The sequence below is a fragment of the Montipora foliosa genome, unplaced genomic scaffold (genome assembly GCF_036669935.1).
Source record: "Montipora foliosa isolate CH-2021 unplaced genomic scaffold, ASM3666993v2 scaffold_395, whole genome shotgun sequence".
Taxonomy (NCBI): domain Eukaryota; kingdom Metazoa; phylum Cnidaria; class Anthozoa; order Scleractinia; family Acroporidae; genus Montipora; species Montipora foliosa.
In genome coordinates, this window is record NW_027179695.1 from 412634 (window position 1) to 427500 (window position 14867).

At 38.5% G+C, this 14867-nt stretch overlaps 1 protein-coding gene across 2 annotated transcripts in view; it reads left to right on the forward strand.

Moving 5' to 3' along the window:
• Positions 1 to 14867, forward strand: part of LOC137987914 (NLR family CARD domain-containing protein 3-like) — a 61648-nt gene that overhangs the window by 16652 nt on the left and 30129 nt on the right. For both annotated transcript variants that reach the window (XM_068834001.1, XM_068834000.1), the window contains 2 exons: positions 9890 to 10534; positions 11130 to 11318. In XM_068834001.1, coding sequence (XP_068690102.1) covers positions 9931 to 10534; positions 11130 to 11318 — 793 coding nt within the window. In that variant the 5' untranslated portion in view covers positions 9890 to 9930. The remainder of the gene's footprint in view (positions 1 to 9889; positions 10535 to 11129; positions 11319 to 14867) is intronic.

Genomic DNA, 14867 nt, shown 5'->3' on the forward strand with positions numbered 1-14867 from the left:
CACTGAACACGAAACTTCATGCGAAATGTAAGGATGATTTTTTCTTGACGCTTGCACATGAACATTAACATCAACCAATAATACAAATGTAATTACACAGCATAAAACTACAATTAACTTTATTCCAAAACATCCTTTCTACATAACACAATATGATTATTATTAGCTACCCTCAACAGTGCTGTTATCGTCAACAAAACAAAACGCGGACTGCGGACCCGGACTGCGGACCTGGACTGCGGACCGGGTATAAAACACGGACTAGGTACAAAACTTGGACTGAATACAAAACACTGTGAAAAAGGCGCAGAGCAACGAAGTAGCAATAGGCTGATGACGTGAATTAAAGTCCGACATGAGAATGGTGGAAAAAAATGTTTCGTGCCATAATTATCAACGAGCAATTGCTTACTGAAGGTTTTAGTTGAAATTGCAAAACGTTTGTATGTTGTATTTTTCAGTATACCCGGTCCGCAGTCCGGGTCCGCAGTCCTCCTTTTATATGGAACGCATAAATAGTTATCTGAAGCGTTTGGTTGTTTGACCATCGGGTTAAAATTTGTGTTTAAAATTTTCAGAGCGAGTCTCCAAAAGGAAACACAAACCAAGGATTATTATTATCTTGAAAATGTGTAAATAATACGAAAACTTACTTTCCTTACACAAAGTAAAGCACTTATGATTCACGGTTTGTCGATTGGCGAACGAAGCTTTGTAAACAATGAAATATGCTCGGGAATTGCCACATTCAGTAATAATGACAGTTTTTATGTATGAAGATACTGCAATTTATCATGAGGTGTACTGTACTCTGAAAACGACGAACGATTAACATTCTTTCTTGTACATGTAGTTCGTTCAGATGACCCAAGGTGATTATATGCACCTTTATGCTTGCCTAGCATGTGATCAATTTCTTCCTTTTGACAGAACATTATGACCTTTCCCTTCATTCATAAAAGTCATTAATCTTTCGATGAGAATTCAATTCAGAGTTATACATGTATGTGAAAACTTTGTTACTCTTTTCCTCATCTGTCTTTTGGCTTGTCTTTTATTGTTAACGCCCAGCATTTACGGGAACTTATTGGTGTAAACGTAAAGTCAAAAAATGTTTTGACCTGGCATCAGATTAGACTGAAAAGAAGAGGAATTATGAAGCGGAAACAACATTTTCAGTCCTTCCTTAGTGTGTGCAATAAACGTTTGCTTAGTGCAACTGCAAGACATGCTGGAAAACATCTGTCATAGCAATTTGCAATTAGTTTTTTGCAGACTTTTTGTTTAAAGAAGAAACAAGTGAATTTTACTCAAGAGCATGTTTTGTTATCTTTAAACTGAATTTATTACCAAAGGTTAAAAACTAAAAGACCTCAAAGTGGGACAGGATATTACAAAATAATTAAACATGTGAACGTGTGAGCCAAAGGGCCTCTGCTGGCACGACATCTGGGTGACCTCTCAAATGGTCTTAATGACCCCCCACTTGAAAAAATTAACTGGAATGCTGCAGTTCAATACCACCCAAGTCAGTGCCTTCTGTTTTTGTGTAACACATACCACAGGCAACCCAGTGTACGCTCCATGGAGCGTCTAGTTTACAATCTTATACATCAATCTTGATTTATTAACAAGGTGTTGACGGTCCAGTTTGACCCAATTTACCATCCGCAACAATTTGAAAACGTTATGATGCGTGCAGCGCGATCTTGTAATTTTTGTAACTTTTGAGAAAGACTCGTAGAACAGGACTCCCACACCGAGCTACAGTAATTGAGATGTGGTTGGACTAGTGAATTGTAAATTGAAAGTAGAGTCTTACATGGGACCGAGTACCTAATACGTTTAATGAAGCTTATACCAAAAGCAATCTTTTTAGAAAGCTGGTTGATATGACACTCCCTAGCAAGATTTTCACCGATACATGTTTGTACACCTAATGATTTTACAGTCGAGACTTGCTTTATCGGAAACTGGTTGATTGTGCCAGTGGGATTTGCTGTAAAATGAGCAAGGTAGACTTTTGACTGTGCAGGCGCGTAAAATTTGTTTTGTTTTCTCAGTTTTCGACAATCATGCAGTTTTGTGCACTGTGAAATCGGACAACCAAAAAGTTTAGCGATAAATCTTTCATAAACAGGTTGTCAGCAAGCCAAATCAAACATATTACCGTGAAAAGCAACTCAAGTTTAAGACAAAAATCTTGTGTGACATCGATTATCGAAGTTTTGCAGTCAGTGAAAGTCTTCGTGTCAAGATGTCGACAGTCAAGATGGCGGTTTGTCTGCAATGAGTATTTGGCGAGCACACTTTCGATCCATTTTTGTGCTGTCCAAGGGTCTACTTCAGATTGTAATAATTAATGTCAAACGAAATAAATATCACTGTTTGTTTCCTCAAGTTCCTATTTTAGGTTTTTGTTTGCTTCATTTTGTGGTGATAAAGAAATTGTGTTGTTATCATTCTATATATATTCCATGGTGTTGTTCAACCAGAATGTCACTATTTTTATTTGTATCATTTCTTTGTTTAACTCGAGTACAATACTGTAAGTAACTAATCCTTCCATTTGATTAGTACAGTCGTCGTTTCAAACCCATGATTTTTGTTGTTAGGCGAGATGAATGGTTTGATTAATAAATTTATTTTTTGTTTTACCTCAAATGGAGATTTGTCATCTTACCCCTGAGACTTTTGTCTCGCTTTGTGATATGGGAATTAACAGGGAATACCTCTGCTAGTATACAACCTGTTGGCAAAATCTGGTAATGTGTCATGGTGCACTTCCAATTCACCCTTTCATTATGAAAATATTAGTTTTATATCGTCACACTTTTTGACATTGCTAGTTTATAGAAACTATAATCTACAATAAAATGTAAAGTTCTTACCAAGTTCTACAAACCTTAGATTTAATTTAGGACAGATTATTATTTTGTGGATCCTTCCGTTAACTTTTTTGGCATTTCTTGTCAAAACGACAGTTCAGGAGTGGAATTAGATTGCACTTGAAAACTTGAATGCCCCTGCATTTCTGTTTATACCTCAATAACTAAATCATGATATGGGGATCTGCTAGGTCAAAAGATTTTCAAGGACTACCTCAATAATTTGGTGAAATCAAAAGAAATTTAAGGTAATTCCCTTGAAAATGACATACATGTACTATCCAGATTTTTTTCAAACTTGGCACAATTGATATTCATACACAGGATATTAAAAAGATGCAATGAAAAGATGGGGTCACCGTGCTTGTTTTCGCACTGTATACCCTTTATTCGAAGTGTTTTTTACGGAATCACGTGGGAAGCGTTCGAAACTAGATCAACTGGAAAAATTGTTATAATATAGCAAAAGCTACTGAGTATTACTGAAAACTTGAACCCACTTGTTTGTCCAGGCTAAAGTGATTTCAAATTGTTCAATCTTGCAAAGAAATGTACGCAAATTGGAACGCTACAGTCATCACCTTACACTCAGTGTCGGTGTCCACATCAGGTTCCCATCATTTATATGTAAGTACTACAACTTCTACTATCCAGCCTTTTTTCTCCTTGAAATATGTTTTCCGTGTACCTATTACGAGGCAAAAAAACCATTTAAAATGGGGGGTCACTTTACTTGTTTCTTCGCAACATGATGATAAATGGATGGCAAAGGGGCAGTTATTTTGGATTCAAAATGAACATTTTCCGCAAAAGGACTAGGGCGAGTTCCAGTGCACCCGTTGGCCAAAATAACGTTCGAAGCAGAGCCATCTCAGCAGATGTACATGTATTTGCTTCTACATATCAGGCATGGCGTGACACTTTGTGGGTCACATTGTCACATAACCGTTTGTTTGAGGATACCAGATAGAAATTTAATTTTTTAAGAGGGAACTAAGTTAGCTTCAAATTTTATAGCATTGTTGCTAAGAGAAGTTTCAGGTTTTCAAACCCTGTTTTGCAAATGCAGTATTTTCAGTGAGGTGCACAAGGGTGAACGGACTTTAATGGGCATTGCACATGTGCAACTCAGTCACTAACACATCCAATAAGTACTTTCCTGTAATGATTAATCTCTTATCAAAAATTATATATGTAGCAGTTTAATTGTGCTACCTGAGCCAAGGGAGATCTAGGCACTCCAAAAGGATCCTTGTGAGATTCGCAGTCCAAGCCTTGACATATGGATTTATATTTACAGTTTAAAAAAGTCAGGACAGACAACTTTTGGAGGCTTAAAATTTATTAAAAATGTTCCGGGTATTTCCATATCATTTGAATGTGAATGCTACATTATAATGCAAATAGAATACACAAAGAATCTTACCCCCTGGGAGATTTGAATTGCACACAACATTGAGTTAGCCGAGGACATTGGTGATGGTCAACTCACATGGTGACATATCCAAATCATCTTAAGATTGAAACTTGTTCAAGGCATTGACCAGCTAAAGTTAATGCAAGTAAGTTAAATTTATTTTCTGGTGAGGTTGGAAAATAAGATATTCAGTTTTATTTAAATTTCAAGGTGACTTGTTGGCACAAAGCTAGTACAATACAATACAATACAATGCATACTTAATTGACCACTCCCCTTAGGGGGAGCAACTGTTAAGAATCCCAACTGGTCGGAGGCAAACCAGTTGGCTATTTACCAGTGCAGCTGCCAGGGATGTTGAACCAGGGACTACCAGGATCAAATTCAACAAGTGGTCAGAGCGAGACTTGAACCTGGGATCTCCGGATTCAAGGCAAGCGCCCTAACCACTGGATCACACTGCCTCCTGGAAGTCATAAATATTTGGTAGTTCAGAGTTAATGTGAAGAGAGGGTTTTCACGTGACGTCACGTCGGCCATGTTGGTGTTCCGAAACAAAGGAATGGCGGCCATGATGGTGTACCAAACTAATCCTTCGGGAATTGAACTCTATTTTTATGCAAATACTTTCCTTTGTTTCAGTAATCCAATATAGCTGCTGTCCACGTGTGTGAAAACGCTCTATTAGAAGTTCACCTGTAGAAATTATAGTGTTTTGGCATGCTGCGTTGCAGAGGTTTCCCCTCCACATTTATTTATGTATGTGGTAATTTCAGCAAATTGCTAATTGCAGGGTGTCAAGCGGATAACAGGTTAAAAAAAAACGTTTTTTTTTACCTAAAAAGTAGGAACAAAATAGCAGTATTTAATGGAAGTGGATAATTGTAGTCATCATTGTGAGGTTTCTCCAGAAAATTTTCCCTGAAAAACAATCGAATTTTAACAATAGGAAATAACAATAGCTCGCACCTTCATCAACTATCTACTGTGCAGCTTCCTACAGTTTCCCTATTATCTAACCCCTGATTTCAATCCATGGCGATTTAGTAAAACCTCCACACAAGTTGCTAGTTGAAACTTGTAATTAAAATTTAGGAACTGGTGAAGAAAAGGACATTAATAACGCTGGCATTTTATATAAGTTTTTCTCTGTTGACAAGAAGGAATTTCAAAGTAAAATACAGTAATTTTTAAAAGAACATTTAATAGGCTGTACTAGCTTATGTTAGCTTGAGATTATATACAAAACCAAAGGAATAGCGAACTCATCTTACCTTAACAGACTTCAACTGACAGCAGGGCCTCGGCTGAACTCCCACCTCAATCAATCAATCTATGACAACATTTAACTCGGGAATCTGCCCAACTCAATTGTGCATGAAGCCACCAACGAAAATTTGATCACGCAAGAACAAAAGACTAAAAACAAGTTTTACCACTAAAATACCGCTATTTTGAAAGAAGAAAAGGTGTACGCGATGCTGTTTCTATAAAAAATTCATTGAGCAAGTAATGGAACGAGACATCTTTGGCCGCCATTTTGTTTGTTATTATGCTCGCGTGCGTGTCAAAAAAACCTGGGCACAAGCAAATTATCAACCAATCAGACAAAATAAAAGTCTCCCTTGCTTGTAAAATATGATATAAAACAAACCAGTCAAAATAAGAAATCTTTACAACAATAAGCTGAACTACTTAAACTAGTTTGACAACCAAAACCTCGATAAAATTAATCGTAATCATAACACTTGAGTTCTTCAAAATGACAGAACCGTTTGGCAGCAGTCAGTGTTTCCTGCTTCTTTCTAATATTTATTCAATGTAAGAGCATGTACATGCAAAATGACACAAACAGCCACTCCAGTATGCATTGCCTTTGCTACATATTCAAGTGAAAACTGTTGAATGTAGTAGCAAATATAGAATCTAATTGTTGCCGCAGTGAGTGAGCCAGAAGCGAACAAACGAGGCAGCTCTCTAATCGGGAGAAAAACACGTTAATTTTTTTCTTCAAAACGCAAGGAATTTTGGTTATGCGCTAATGAAGGAATTAAGATGCACGGTATAATCTTGTGTAAACAAGACACCTGGTGGCATTTATGTGGGATTCTGTTGTTTCTGTAAAATGTGAATGTTCAGACCGTTGGTTGCAAATTAACACTCCCAGTTGCTTGATCGTGCTTTTAGAGATAGCTCACTAATAGACAGGCTGAGAGTTAACTCAACAGTGGGCCAGTGGACCTGCCTTGGACTGGAACTTCCTACCTACAATTGGCGACAAAATTCGTTGAGACAGTTGCCAACAGAGCACACTGGCAGCCACACATTCATTGTTTGCAAAGAAAACGTGTCCAGGATACCCCTCCCTCTCCCCCTCCCCCCCCCCCCCCCCAATCAATGTTGTACCGCTGTTGACAAGGCTCATAGGAAACAGAAAAGAACACAACATTGTCCTGGGGGTGCGGGGGAGGGGCGCCATTTTCGCACAGAGCTTGAAATAGACCCTAAAGGATAAGAGTGTCTCAACAATTTTGACGCCGATTGTAGATATGGTTATTTAAGTTAAAATTGTTCCTCTATTTTCAAAATCTTGATTAAGATGCACGTGTTTGTTGTGTTCATTAGTCCTTCTATTCCTGATTTTAATTTGATTATGTGACTGTATATTTGTAAATATTTAATGATACTATTATTTAATTTTAATATAATTTAGGCTAGTGATCACCGGTTTACACCAGCAAATCCTTTGATTTGGCTTATGGGTCTTTTATCAGTCGAGATTTATAAAGATGTTATTATTAAATGTCACTGACCCTTGAAGCCGACTGATAGTCACAAGGGACGTGATAAAAGCGCTAAGGAAGGTTATTTAATTAGTGTGACGAGAATCGAACATTTCCTTTGCGACTTCGAGCGTTTTCGTGAATCAATCTTTTTTGTAATTGCTCACATTATACTGCATTTTCATGCCATTTTGTCAAAGACGAATCGAGAATGCAGGTGCATTTAGTTTCTGTTAAAAGGACTAGTTTGCTAGTAAAATTCCGATAACATTTTTCGCCCTTTCTAAGAAAATGAAAGAGATCTCTTCGAAAATCTTCCAGCAAAAGAAGTTCATCCTGTTCAATAAAATTTCAGTCTAAAATTTTCAAATATCCTGTTGAATGGAAAGTGTTAGCAAGTTCGTTGTGTCCTTATTCCCACGTGTGTCATTTGATTGTGCAAGTTGATTTCATATGATACAAAAATTTGGTTATATCAACGGAGTTGATAATGTAAATTGGCCACCGTACAGAGATTCTAAAAGCTGATACCTTGATCAGATTCAAACACCTCATCAGATTCAAACACCTCATGCTCCTTTGTTGACATTTGTTGGCATCAAATAAGACTTTTAGTTGATGCAACAGTGCTTTCACATACATGTACAAACACAGCTACAGTATTTGATTGTTGACCAGCAGAGAAAATTGTTGTTGAGGACAAAAGTGAACGTTGCAAAATGGTGTGACGAACCCTTAGCGTGCAGATTCCATTGGCGAAAAGTTGCGTTGCGCTTGTTGTTTCATAATGAACCAAAATATGTCATACTCGTATAAGGCCATACACGTCCGCGTATTGACATAGTTATTGTTTAAGTCAGTTGTAAAAAACAAGGGGCATTGCAGTTGCTGTAAGAATTGGTGGTTGACTTGCACCGAATGTCTGTCGATTCTTCTCTGTTTCTTTGTTCACTGCTGTAGCATGACACAGTCAACAAGTGTCTTGTATTGCCCAATCCTCTTTATTAATTTTATAATGATAAGGCTCATGTTAAAGGGATAAAGGGACATATGTGATGCAATTTTAGGTAATTTCATGAGTGGCAAACTGCACAAGATAATATAATGGAACATCTCAATAACCGCAACAAACTGTAAAGCAACAAAAAAAGAATTACAATAAAGCCAAATAGATACATGGATAGAAAAAATGCAAGATTGAAAATGATTTCATTGAGGGAATCTTGAAACAATGTCTGTGTTTTTCTTACAGTGAGTGATCTTTGTGTTGTAATGATAAATTTTATTTTATCATGATAGGAATAACTTACGGTTATTCCTATTTGCCAGATTTGCCAGAAACATCCCAAAAAAGAATGTGGCATAGCCCTTTTAAGTTGAGGTCAAACATATAGCTGAGCACAGATGCTCTACTAGACTGTCAGTTTGACAAGTATTGAAATCAAAATGTAATAGAGCGTTTTTACATGACGTCACGGCGGCCATGATGGTGTACCAAACGAATCCCCTGGGAATGGAACTCAATTTTTATGCAAATACTCTCTCTTGTTTCAGTAATCTAATATGGTTGCCGGTCACGTGAGTGAAAATGCTCTATAGGCCATTTTCAAAATATTAATATTCAGCTTGATAGCGAGGCAGAGAGGACAAAAACAACAGAAACAGTTGCAATGAATGTGAAAGTTATTAACACATCAGGCCACTTTCCTTTGTCTTTGTCTTCTAAACCTCTCTTTCAAGCTGAATTCGAGGGTGGCCTATTGAAGCAAGTGAAGTCAGTTCAAATGTTTCTTTTTGGGGAAGTGAGAGATATCGTTGTTAGTAATACAAAATCAAACCAATTTCGTAATTTAACATTGCTTTAAAATGTCCAAAGGACATTGGGCAAAAACGGTCAAGTAATGGTATGTGGAGATTACGTTTGTGGTTGGTGAGCGAGTGCGATTTTTGTTTTAAGTTGTGGAGAATTGCAAATGAACGAGGGAGCATAGCAAACAAGTGAATTTGCGATTCTTCACATTGAGTGAATAAAAATTGTACCAGCGAACCAACCATGAAGTTAAATTTGTTTACCTTATAAGTACTGAGATGTCTTTCAAACAAGAATGACAACAGAGCTTAGATGATGAAGTGAATTTTATTCACTCCAACGTTCTAAAAGTTGAACATCTTCTTTTAAAAGTGTCATCATTTTTTTTTTCAATATTTAAGCAAGATAATAATATAAAAGCTAAGCTTAATCGCCATCACTCTCCTCCAAAGCCTCATTCTCTTTCCACCGTGCTTTGCCATAGGCTGTAGTTGTAGTCTTCAACTTTTCTACATTCATTCTTAGTTTGAAAAAGGCTCGGACAAGTTTTACATCACGTTTTGTTTCTTGCAAGGTGGCTTTGTTCTCTTGTTCAGCAATGAAATTGTCAATTGAACCAGTATCCACAGACCTTTCTGACATGTTGAAAACAAAAGGGTAGCTTGCAAGTTTTGGCACCAAGTATGACATAGTTTGTTGAACGATAAAGGCGGCTTGCAAGTCGTCGTGAATGATATTTTTAGTAGTGAAATTTCATCGTTCACGTTGCTGATTGGCTGTGTCCAAAAACAAAATGATTTTTTCATCACTGTCATTTTTGTGACTGCGTCTCAGTACTTATCATGATAAATTAAATTTTTATCAGAATGACAAAGGTCTTAGCAAGGAGTCGCTTGTCCCCTGCAGATTTTTCCTGGTTGAACATAACATGTTAAATTGAAGCAAATAATTGGCATGGCAAGTATTAATGCAATTCTCTTGATTGTTTTAGCTGAAAAGAAGAGGAAACTTGGTTCATCCTTGCTGAACGGCATGCCCCCACGGCTCAGTGTCAAGCTCCCAGAACTGAGTGATCTTCCAAACATCAGCGAACCCTGGAGATGTGTTGATCTGCCGATTGATATTTTGCTGCTGACTGTGGAGGATTGTGAGTTATTGAGTTGCTTCTCATTTCTGGATCGGCCTTTCAAAAGTTACAAAATAGACGTTGGTCCTATCTATTTTGGATACATTGGTAATGCTGGCGACCAAGAGGAGCTAAAGGTTGCCTTAACGAAATGTTCCAAAGGTGCTGCAGGCACTTTATCAGTAAAGAATGCCATTAGGATCTTGAGGCCAAAGGCGGTTTTTTCAGTGGGAACTTGTTGCGGTTTAAGCCCAGATAAAGTCAAACTAGGAGATGTAGTTGTATCTTCCAAGTTAACAACACCTGACTACAAAACTCCTGTGAGTCGACATCTTGGCAATCTTGTTAGAGATGCACCCTGCGGCTGGGTTGCTCCTTTGGAAAATCGAGGTGAATTGGCAGTCAAAGTACACTGTGATAGTGATATTTTGGGCCAAGCAGTGAAGTGTGGATGGGATGATCTTCAAAAACAACATCCAGAAGCAATTGCTGTTGACACAGAAGGGGAAGGTAATAGTTTTACTAGTGAATGGGAATTAAACCCGTAACTAATTTGTGTTAGACAAATCCAAGAAAAATCCTAAAGTTATTACCTTCTGTTACCTCTCTCATATTTTTGTCAATGAAACTTAGCTTTCCAAGGCAATACATGTACTAAGCTAAGCGATATACATGTATTTGCTGAACATTTTTTCCACGCAAGGAAGGTGCATAGAAGACTGGTAGCTTAGATTATTTTAGTGTGTGAATGAGACAGCTTCCATTGAAATTCGTTATCTCCAAGGTTGAAGGTTTCGTTTTATTCTGTACAGATAATCAAGACATAATACTGTGTTGATAGAATGGAAGAAATTATCACCTTGTCTGAAGAACATTTGAATCTAAAAAAACTTGGTTGTTGTAACATATGAGGAGAATAGAATGGCTGGGAAGTGCAAATTAATTGCCACAGCTATCTCTTAAAAAAAACAAAGCCAGAAAGTATATTTTGGTTGCTGTTTCAAAGATTTGACTGAGAGATATGAAGCAACAGAGTGTTGCTTGAAGACCTTTCCCTATAAAACCTTGAAGGTCTGATGTTAACTCCCTTTGTCCTTAACTTCAGGTGTTTTTGCTGCAGCCCATGATGAAAAGGCTGAGTGGGTGGTAGTAAAAGGTGTGGCAAGTTTTGTCAATCAAACTCAGCAGTCAAGAAGTGAGTGGATGTCTTTTGCAAGCACCATGGCGGCCTCTGTTGTGGCAAATATGCTCAATGATCCTGTTGTTTTCCAAGAATGGCCACACTGTAACCAAGGTAAACTTCATCATGAAAAATCTGGCTGTTTAATGCAGTTGTACGTTAAATATCTAACAACAACAACAATAATAATAATAATAATAATATTAACCCTCACAACCTAATGAGACGATAGAGGAAACAGTGAACACATAGTCAAGGTGCCTCACTCAGCAAGGTTTCTGGGGAACTGCAGCCAGAACAGGGTCATAATCCAACAACTGCAAGGAGAGGATGGGAAACGGTCTCAGGGGCTGGACTCCAGTTGAAAGAGGCTATCGAAAATGGAAGCTTGCTTTTGGGAACAACTATGTGAGTTTGAGGTAATGGATGGCTGTTTGAAGTGGAAATTGATGAAATTAAAAGCAAAATAACAGAACTTACATGTATTCCGTCCCATGCGCGAGATAACTCTGAACCAGAGCACCAAATATGTGTGGTATGTATTATAAAAGGAATTAATATGTGTGCAGTGTCAATTCTTAGATACATGTACTCTGCGGCATCAATTCATAGACTGGACTAAGGAAGAGTTAAAAGAACTTAATGGAAAGATGAGGAAATCTCTAACATCTACAGTATACAATGGTCCTGTTGAGAAAGATAGGTGGGAGAGTTTTGTGCTCTGTTGAGTACTGCGTCGAACTGACAAGATTGGGTCTTTTTTGCTACATTGCTTGTAGTCAAGAGGAGTTGTTGGCGGCAGTGAAAGGCAAAATGTGTGAAGGTCTGGAAAACACCTTCCATTTGAAGAAAACGGTGATAGCTGACAAAAGAGTTGAGGATTATGAGGAAAAGAGCTTCAAGAGCAATTCTTTAGACAAATAGATAAAGTGGTAACTAATAGGACCTGGATGTGGCTTCAACAAGGGCATCTTGAGGAGGAAACAGAGGGGCTGTTGTTGGCGACCCAAAGCCAATCATCAAGAACTGGTGCAATCCAAGCTATTATTCCCAAGAATGTTGAGGATAACAAGAATTACTTATTACTTTATAATTTCTCAATACAAACAGGCAAGAAACTGGAGCAAACAGAATACACGTTTCCCCATTATTGACGATGCATGTCGTAGTGACAGGAGGTTGGATATATACATCTTATTCGATGGTTTAACATATAATACGTGTGGGTATTTTGCAAATTGCGTAGTATTTTTCCGAGCCCCACCGGGGCGATGAAAAATACCAGCAATGAGCAAAATGTCCGCGAGTATTATATGTTAAACCATGGAATAAGAGATTTATTATTCCACTACAAAAAGGTGTTATTTTGATTCAATTTTATCTGGTAAGAGTGTTTCTAAAAAAATGCATCATCTGTCCTTCAGGGCGCTTGCGAACGATGTAAACAGGACAGAAAGCCAGCCAAATGTTCTTTATTTGATTTTGTAAACGAAATGAGGAGAGACAAGCAATGACGAGCTAAATTCTCAGGCTTTGTATCGTGTTGAAAACAATTTCTTTGATTGAAAATCTCACGTTCCGTCCGTATTTGCTCTGTTCTAAACCGGTCAAACCGGGTCACTACATATTTTTTGGCGTTCTCTTGACCAAATATGGTAAAATGGCGTTTCAAATGTATGCGCGCCATGATGGCTGCCACGTTTTTAGGCTCCCGCAATCTTCTTAGTTTCTTACTTCTGTTTACGTATTTTTTGTGCTATTTTGTAACGGATTTCCACTCTAATGTTCTTTGCGTATTGGACAATCAGCTTACACAGACGAATCGATGTTTTTCTTGCTCCAACGGACGCTCACGTCTTATTCCTCATCGACCTATTACTACTTGGAACAAACATGGCTGTACGTGTTTGCTGTTACCTTCGAGAGATTTAACCATCTGCTTGGATATCGAGAGAAATCCTGGACCACCCAATTCCACGCTGAATGCCCATCTTTCCGCTGTGAGTCTAGGCTTTATGCCTGCTCGACACGCCTTTTCCACAACCTCAATTGGACCGGTAAACGTGTTCGCTCGCAAGGTTTACACCCGGGAAGAGCTATTTTCTATTCGCGCTCAGAACCATAGATTGTCTAACAATTTTCTCTACTACCGCCTGAAATCACTGGGGATTTTTAAATATCGTGGCAGACGCTCTGGTTTTTCTTCAAAGCTTTGTTTACGGACAAATAACCAAGCTATCCCTACTATTTATTCACGACGATGTTGGGAAGATGCGAGTGTTTCAAATAATATTCAACAAACATTGGCCAGGAAGCCTAGTTTTAATCTGATCACTATTCAAAGTCAAACTACGGTTTCTAAAACATCTACTACAAAACCAGCGACATCCCTGCAGTTTGTTCCTTCGCTTCTCCTTTCGAATGTCATGTCCTTGGCTCCAAAGATCGACGAAGTGAACAGTGTTGTTATTAATGCAAATGTCGATGTAGTTTGCATAACTGAAACCTGGCTTCAAAGCCATATTCCCGACTCTGTAGTGGCAATAAATGGTTTCAACCTCATTAGAAGGGATAGGAAAGAAGCAATACACGGCGGGGTGTGTATGTATATAAAAGCGTCGATCCCTTATACTATTCTGGGGGATCTCGAGGACGAAAATGGTTCTTTTGAGGTTTTGTGGATTAAATTGCGCCTGACTCGTCTCCCAAGGGGCATCTCAAGCATTATTGCTGGAGTTGTTTACCATCCACCACAAGCAATAAATTCTATGATGTTGGACTATTTGACTAAATGTTTAATGGACTTGGAGTCTAAACACCCAAATTGCGGTCTTTTGGTACTCGGCGATTTTAACCATCTGAACGACGCAAGGCTCAAATCAAACTTCAACCTGAAGCAGATTGTTCATTTCCCTACTCGTGGGCAAAACACTCTCGATAAAATTCTTACCAACCTTCAGGATTATTACGACACTCCGGTTGAACGTCCCGCTTTTGGTCTTTCAGATCATAGCTCAGTTGAAGTACAGCCAAAGCAAAGGGCTAAGACATCGCAATCAATGCATACTGTTATTTCCAGGGACCTACGACCAAGTAACCGTCTTGCAATGCGAACGTATCTCAATGAAGTCGATGTTACTGCGGTGATCAGAGCTATGACAACTTGCGAAGAAAAGGTGTCGATGTTACAAAACATCATCAAAACTGGCCTTGATTTCGTTTTGCCGATGAAGCCTAAAATTGTTCATCGAACGGAACCACCTTGGATAAATTCCACTCTTAAGAACTTGATTCGAAAGCGACAAAAGGCCCTAGGCCGAGGAGACCGAGCGGAGTTTAACCACCTGAGAAACCTTGTTAACCGAGAACGCAAAAGATGCCGCGCAAAGTACTACGAATGTAAAGTGCAACACCTAAAGGGGTGTTCCCCAGCTAAGTGGTGGGGCGAAATCAAGAGACTCAGTGGAATGGAAGGGCCCTCTGGGTCACGTGATAATATTTAAAGTCCGTTCATCACTTAGAAGGTGCTCGTGGTCTATCAGCAGACGATCTTGCAAACCACATTAACACAACTTTCTTAGCCCCAATGGAGGTCTTTGTACCGCTTACCCACAATCCATTTAGAGGGGATGCCTTTGTGTCTTCGAGCAGAACTATCAATGA